This window comes from Mytilus trossulus, chromosome 6 (genome assembly GCF_036588685.1).
Source record: "Mytilus trossulus isolate FHL-02 chromosome 6, PNRI_Mtr1.1.1.hap1, whole genome shotgun sequence".
Classification (NCBI taxonomy): Eukaryota; Metazoa; Mollusca; class Bivalvia; order Mytilida; family Mytilidae; genus Mytilus; species Mytilus trossulus.
This window is the reverse complement of record NC_086378.1, coordinates 78,295,626-78,303,876: the sequence shown is the minus strand read 5'-3', so window position 1 is coordinate 78,303,876 and position 8,251 is coordinate 78,295,626. Positions and strand designations below refer to the sequence as shown.

The window sequence follows — 8,251 nt, the reverse complement described above, 5'->3', positions numbered from 1 at the left end:
AAATATAAAAAAAATGTGCCAGACATGATCTGCGTCTGAACCAAAGAAATCCACTGAACTACAATGCACCTGACTTGGGACAAGCACATACATATGAAGAATGTGGCGGGGTTAAAAATGTTTGTGAGCACTCATGACTGTCACTCCCTAAACCAGAGACAGTGGCGTAACAGCACAGAATGGGCATAAACTGTAAAGATAAGCTGCAATTGGCCTATTAAACTCAAAATATCGAAACAATAATGTACAACTACACGTATAGGCTCCTATCATGACTTTCGGCATATGTTTGCGTATGTTCATATTTATAGTTTATAAATGTGATTCCCCTGTCACGGTGGACGTATCAGTGGCGAATAAAATAAAAAGGGGGAAGGTGAAGGTGCCCAAGAAGAAAGATTGTCCAAAAGTTAATACAATTTTGTCATTTATTTTTTGCTTTGATGGTTCGTCTTGGTCTTGTTGATTTAAGAAGAAGTCTAGATTAATAGCAGAACCAGTATAGATACATCATCAACATCGGACACATGATCTTTTTTATAAATGCAAGTAATATATGCTCTTTGTGAGTCTATTTGGCAGTTTGATTGAAAACTAGTCATTAAATGGCCGCGCAAAACATCCTCTATCAAGACTTATTCTTCCCAGAAGCGTATTTCCAAAGAGCAGGTGAACTGCATCTCTTATAGAGCTCCATATATATTTTAAATGCAGATATGCATTTTACATGTTCCCCCGCTAGCCTAAAGGTATCTACTTTGCGCACCCCTTGTTTTCCCTTTCCACTGAATGTCCTGGATCCGCATCTGTTCTCAAGTAACCTCAAGCATACAAACCGTGAAATTATCATATTTATTCTTTTCATTTGAAACTTTTTTAAATATATAAATATATGGATTCCAGCACCCACTCTATCCACCCAAAATGTTTTTTGTTTCTGTCACCCGACTGCCGGATCATGACGCAATGGAAAATCAATAGAATTAATAACATAAAGAAAGTCGTTTCTTTCCCCATACCCGCTTGTGATCCTAATTAATCAGAATAGATTAGCACTTGTCTAAGCTCATGCTCAAAATACTAACAGGTAACGAATATTATCTAAAAGAATATCATAATTAATTTCCTTCTGCATGCATAATGATATTGCAAAAATTCGTGTAAGTGCAAAATTCTATAATTTATGGATGTTTGAATGGGAGGTAACTCCAGTCGTACAAGCAGCATCAATGTTTACCTGTTTACAACAGGTTGGCCAAGTTTTCATGTTATTAAGCATCTGTTGAGTAAGTTTTGACATTAATAGCTAATATTGAAAAGATGACTGAATGACTTTAATACATAATTAAAGGTAATAACTTATTTAGATTGGCTTTGGAGAAAATTGGTTGGCAAACCCTTTGTTTGTAGCATAGGTACATTGTCAGACATGTCATGTCATTGTTGTATACCTGATTTTCTCAAGAATATTGTGATATTGAGTCCTGTGACTCTTCTGTTTTTAAAATTGTGAGTACCAGCAGGTTCTCATGAGTCCGTAGTATTACAACTCATACTTAAGTGCAGGAGATTGTTGGTGTGAACTCCTACCTTGTCAAACCATATAACTTTAGTTTGTCTGAACCAAATTGTTATGAAATGTATATACTGTACTTATTTCCTAAAACAAAACACATGCCAAGATTGAATTTGTTGATTAGTGTTATTCTAACAGTTCTAGAGTTATGATCCTTTACATGTTACAAATGGAAAAAATACTGAATTTTTCCATTCTGTTCTCCAACTTAAGTTTACCTCAACCATGTCAACCAAATGTCATGCAACCTACTTTAACATTTATGGTTGTCTCAAAGAAATACAGATCAACTTGAATTTGGGTAGCATCACTTTTTCTGTTCTAGATTTACATGATTCATTGATTTATGTCCCTTAACAAAAGAATAGAAATAACTAAATTGTACGTTTCAGTTCTCTTAACTTAAGTTTGCCTCAACCAAAAGTTACATATATCTGATACACAATACTAATTACCGCAAAATTTAGATCAAGTTGAAATTTGGGTAGTTTCACTTTTACTAATCTTTAGTTACATGTACATGTTTGTCCCTTTATAACTTTAGCTGCATCCAATAGGAACATTCCTTTTGCAAATGAATATCAATGCATCCCATAACCTAGAGTGTGGCCAAAAGTATTTGTCTCTTGAGATTTTTTCCTATATATTTTATATAAACATGATAATACTACTTTTTTTCAAAAAAATATTTTGGGGTCATTTTTGGTTTGATTTTAAGCAACTTAGTACCAATAGAAGCAGAATTGTGACAGGTTTATTTGGTTATATATTTTTTTTGTGGATCAGTTTTATTTTTTCACAAGATAAACACAAAATATTATTTTTTGTTCAGAAATTCAATCTACATTCATGATATTCAACCAAATTAAATTATAAAAAATTATTGTATGTTTTCATATCAAGAGAAAACAAAAACACTTGAGGACAAAACTATTACCAAATACACAAAAATACTTAGACAATTCTACGTCTTTTAAGGCCTTGTTGTCAGATCAAAATCCAACCATAAATGCCCTCAAATTTTTTTTTTATAAAATGTGTTTTTATATGAATAGATAGCCAAAAAATGAAGATCTGTGACAAATACTTTTGGCAAGGTACTGTATTTCAGGTTAAACAAATGTCTTTGAAAAGTTCATGAAGTCTGTAACAGTCTTGTAGTTGAGTTGATACATTATAAGATCTGTATAAAACCAGCAAAAAATCCTCATTCATTTCATATTTGAATGTTCCGAAATTAATCAAGGTTTTGTACATGTATGTGTATATGATCACTTGTTTAAGGTCAATTTTTATACGACACAGCTCACTTTTTATATGATATCCAAGCAGGGACATCATCCATGTCATCTGTGTCCCATTGACACATTCCCTATTTTTCTGTTTTCATTTTGTTCCTGGAGTATGTAACTATCCATTTGTATCTGATTTAAAGGCTTTATTCTCTCCAACATCTGTTTTCATATGGATGGAATTTTAACCTGTGAATTCCTCTGCACAAAATATGAGCATGATGAGAGCAATTTAATAATGCAGATATGTTTGATATTTTAGCAGATAATTTCCAGTAGAGGCAAGATTTCCAACCAAAATGGGTAAAACTTCATTTGTACAAATGAAGTCAAAGACGGATGAAAGTAACAATGATCAAACCTTGACAGAGACGTCTAGTGATCATGAAGAACCTACAAGAAAAAAGCCAGAATATTTAACAGGTGGGATGTCATGCTTATATTGCATTTGTTTAAGTGTTTGATTATAATTCCTTTGAAAATATAATTATCAATTCTATTTTGATACATTTGTATATATTATTAGATTATTACATGGCATTTTTCATATCGCATGTATTATCAGCCCTAGGTTTAATATCAGCTCAAGAGCCACATGGCCCCCATAATAAGCTCTGAGAAAATGTAGTGATTTAGTACAGTAGAAAAAGGTCACAAATTAGTATGTATGAAGCTGTCAATATAAACTCCCTTAACAGTGAATTATATAGATATAAGAAGATGTGGTAAAAGAAGATGTGGTATGAGTGCCAATGAGACATCTCTCCATCGATATCTACATGTAAGCCACATTACAGGTCAAAGTATGGTCTTTAACACAGAGCCTTGGCTCACACCAAATAGCAAGCTATAAGAAATGTATAAAAGGCCCAAAAAGTTACTAGTGTAAAACCATTAAACAGGAAAACCAACGGTATGATCAATAAAAAAAAACAAGGAACGAGAAACACTTATGAACAACATTGACAAACAATAACTAGTGAACACTAGTCGCTTTTTGGATGATTCCATTTTGAATAAGAGCTGCTGACCTTTCCATAAACTTATCCCCAAATGTAGTACACTACGCTGTCAAAATCTTTTTGAGATAAAACAAGTGTTATTTTTTATATGAGTTTATTTTCTAAAAAAAATGCATTACAAAAAAAACTTCTTATGCCATATATTGTTCTAAATATAATCATGTGAAAATAAACTTAGATTGCACTTTATTATTTCAGCTTCAGAATTTGATACTAAAGTTTGTGATTATTGTGGTCTAGTTTTCTATGGACGTTTTGCCTATGTCAGCAAAAGCAGTCATATGAGGAAGATCCATGCAGGTATTTATTTATGGTATCTTATAATACCTTAGCTTTAATATACAATACTTTAACTTAGTTTTAGGACTGTTGCATGATAATTTGTCAGCTAAATAACCAAATATACATATATTCCATTGTTTTATGTATCTTTGTAAACTAACATGACTAAGGAGATGTTGTATGATTATCAATGAGACCACAATTCACCGAGTATAAATAAAGTAGATAAAAGCAATTTGGTTGCAGATAACCTGGGGTATAAAATAAGCGCAACAAAAACAATATTTTAAAGTATTTTTATTGTTTCTTATGTCAATTCATACCAAACACATATAATGTTCCCAGCCTTTTTCCTCAGTAGATATACATTTGATTATAATATTTATTTTTCTAGATAGATATAGGAAGATGTGGTGTGAGTGCCAATGAGACAACTCTCCATCCAAATAACAATTTAAAAAGTAAACCATTATAGGTTAAAGTACGGCCTTCAACATGGAGCCTTGGCTCACACCGAACAACAAGCTATAAAGGGCCCCAAAATTACTAGTGTAAAACCATTCAAACGGGAATGTCCATAAGTTGAGGTATAATTTCCCCAGCCTTTTTCCTCAGTAGATATACATTTAATTATAACATTTATTTTTCTAGATGTCCATAAGTTGAGGTATAAAGATAGAAGGACCAATACCCCAGACTTTATACCTGATTCAGTGTTTGTGTGCCATCTCTGTGGTACTAAATGTAGATACCGAAATAGTCTGAAAATACATCTGATGAAAAAACACAATGGTGCTGAACTACCAGAGAACCTCATAACAGAAAAGGTTACTCCTGTAGTGAAGAAACCAGCTGTTATGTTTTTTTGCCCGTATTGTGATAGAAAATACCAGTCAAGAGACAGTGTACTGAGACACTGTCGGGAACATCATAAAGATAATGAAGAGCCTAAGGAGTTCCAGACAGAAATAGGGATACAGTATAGTCAGCGAACAATTTTACCATCAACTCCAAATTCTAAGATTTCTGAACCTAGTCCTGGCACTGACAAGAAATCTGATTCTGTGGAGTCACTTTTGGCAGTTAAAACAGAAACACGGAAAGAAAAAAGGAGGAATAGAGAAAGACTTAAGAAACTAAAAGAATACAGCGAGTTGATGATGAAGTCCAAGGAACCAGATGAATTGGTAGTAGTCATTAAAAAAGAACCGTGTGAACCAGTTATTGAATCAACATGGGTGAAGAAAACAGAACATTGTCTAACAACAGGAGGCAGCACTACAGGAAAAGGAAATAAGGATCAGTCCAGAAGAACAATCAGTAAAAGAAAGTCAAAGCCTGTAAAAAGGAAAGTAGCACAACCTGATGAAGACGGTCAGAAAAAGAGGAGAACAAAAGATATTTCAAGTGAAAAGGATCATTTTGATCCAATAACAAATGAAGAAATGGATAAAAGAATAGAAAATGAGATTGCACTTTTTTTTCAAACAAGTAATGATGCCACCAAAAACAAAAAAATAAATAAAAGAAAGATGAAGAAATGCAGAGGTAATTCTGAATCAAACGTAATGGCAAGTGATCCTGTAAAACAAGAGCCGTTGTCTGAAGCAGTGAATATAAATACAACTGACCAGGAAATGTACATTCATCCCATACCTCTTCTTCCAGAAAACTTACAATGTAAAAGATCTAAACGAAATTCAAGTGGCAGCCTTTCGGGTAAAAATGATGGAGGACAAATTCCAAGCCAATCTGAAACTTCACAGAATGAGGATGAAATAGATCAATCATTGCAAAGCCTGTCAAATAAAACTTTAGAAGGTAATGATAAACCTCAGAGGTTCAATGATGAAGAAAAAGACACAAGTCAGGAAGCATCTGAAATTACTAATATGGAGGACAAATCTCCTGAGAGAACAGAACAAATTGATTTTGATGAAAGTTCAGATTTTGAAGGAGAACCATTAAAAACTGACATCAAAGATGCTTTACATCAAAGACTTATCATTGCAAGGGATCAGTTGAGCTACACACCAGTGAAAAAATCTGAAATACGTCAGAAGGCAAGTGAAATAACTAACAAGGGAGAAGTGTCTTTATCTAATAAGGGAGACAAGTCTCTAGAGACAAGGGAGATAATTGATATTGATGTTAGCTCAGATTTGGAGGAAGAAACATTAAAAACTGGCATCAATGATGAAAGTCATAATGAAGATAATGATAAGTCTGTAATGTTGGCCATACACGAGGTACTACATTGTGATTCAGTGGGTAGAAAAAGTATATTTGACCATTTGTCAGATAAAGAGGAACTAACACTGAATACCTTCGACCTGCAGAAGACTATAACTAAAGATCCCAATAGTGAGGAAATTCTGTAAACAAATGTATTTTTAATTTTCTGATTGTATCATGTTATATGTATGACTCAGCATTTCTTGAATCATTATTCAATTACTTGTACTAAAAACTTTGTAAGATATTTGTAATTTTTAATAATTTAATTTTGGATGTAACACATCTTCTGATTGGCTGACGTTATTTTGTTATCAGCCCATAGACATAATTTAACCATGTGACCATGACATGACGTCAGCAATGTTTTTTTTGTGGTTTCCTACGGTTTAAAATGGAATTTAGAATTATATAAGAAATGACTGTAATAATTTTTCTGTCTATTCAAAATAACAAAAAATGTGGTGCACACTGTTTAATAACCTGCTACGCATGTTATTCAGTGTGCACCAAATTTTTTATGTTATTTCTTCATAGACAGAAAAAATATTACAGTCATTCCTTAAATATTGACTTTTTTTTTTATGTATTTACCATGTTTACTTCTTACATCATGAGGAAAAAAGTTCAATTAAGTTTACATCATTGAAGGAACCCTTCATTTATATGTACATATATAATATTGCATGATTCAAGCCTTCAATCTGCTTATAAGCCCAGTAACTTTAATATCTCAAAGGCAGATTTTGAATCTTTTATTGTGCAAGAAAATATTGCATTGATTAATGATATGAACATTTTTTAAAAGTACTGTTAAATCAGAAATTATTGTGTGCATTTATTATTGCAATTTTGTCATTTTAAACTTAAATGCGATTTATATTTTTACGATTTTGAGAAAAGTCATTCTTAGTTCAGTTAAAATCTTACAAAATGCAAGTTTTAATTATTGCGTTTACAACTCTGTCGCATTATTTGCAATAATAAAAACCTCGCAATAATTTCTGAATTTACAGTAATTGATGGATTTTGCATTCAGAAATGAGAACTTCTCATAACTGCATATTTCATTTATATTTATCCAAATAACTAATATAATGACATTGAAAGAAAAAATCTTTTCATTAATAATCAACCTTTAATTTAAAATGTCAAAAAAACATTTACTGATTTTTGTAAAATTGATATTTGAACTCTGCTATTCTGGTGTAAAAGCCACACTAGTAATGGTATTAATCAAAAGATTCATAATTAGAAATATTTTCATTGCCATTGTAAGGACTGCATCGTGCATAATCATCTTTTTTCTAAAATTCTAAATATTTGTATATTCAATAAGAATTATGTCATGTATGTAAATATGTATTGCTAATTAATACAGTTGACTTAATATATGTCATTGTGTTACTGTCTAATTTATGTCTACTCTGAAGTACATTTTATAAAAAACCTGAATGAATTTAATGAAATGTAGACTGTGTCACCTAAACTAGCATAGTGAAAGAATATTTGCATTTAATTAGTCACATATTATTTCCTCGGACTACAGTTTAACCAAAACTTGTAGAAAGTAACCATTTGCAGCACAGTATCATTTCAAAATGGACGGAATTATAATATAAATGTGATAATGATATAATTCATGTGCATACACCATTTGTTCACAGTCATGTACATTTTTCGTAATTGTCATAGAAATTCTAATTAGAAGGTTATAAACATGGTTTACAAATATAGCTGCAGAAATAATGACCTACATTTGAAATATGACTGAATATAAATCCCAAAGCAAATTTGGATGCTGTTGAAATTTAAAAAAATATCATAGAACATACAGTAGATAA

At 31.8% G+C, this 8,251-nt stretch overlaps 1 protein-coding gene across 4 annotated transcripts; it reads left to right on the top strand.

Moving 5' to 3' along the window:
• The first annotated feature begins 976 nt into the window (after positions 1-976).
• On the top strand, positions 977-7,801 carry LOC134721922 (uncharacterized). 4 transcript variants are annotated; one of them, XM_063585223.1, is made up of 4 exons: positions 977-1,087; positions 3,131-3,291; positions 4,089-4,190; positions 4,824-7,801. In XM_063585223.1, the coding sequence occupies exons 2-4, from the start codon at positions 3,168-3,170 to the stop codon at positions 6,551-6,553; spliced, it is 1,956 nt and encodes a 651-aa protein (XP_063441293.1). In that variant the 5' UTR covers positions 977-1,087; positions 3,131-3,167; the 3' UTR covers positions 6,554-7,801. The 4 variants fall into 4 exon arrangements, with proteins under 4 accessions (XP_063441293.1, XP_063441295.1, XP_063441296.1 ...); XM_063585225.1 differs by having other exon boundaries at positions 1,004-1,087; positions 3,134-3,291; XM_063585226.1 differs by lacking the exon at positions 977-1,087 and adding an exon at positions 1,196-1,286.
• The last annotated feature ends 450 nt before the right edge of the window (positions 7,802-8,251 follow it).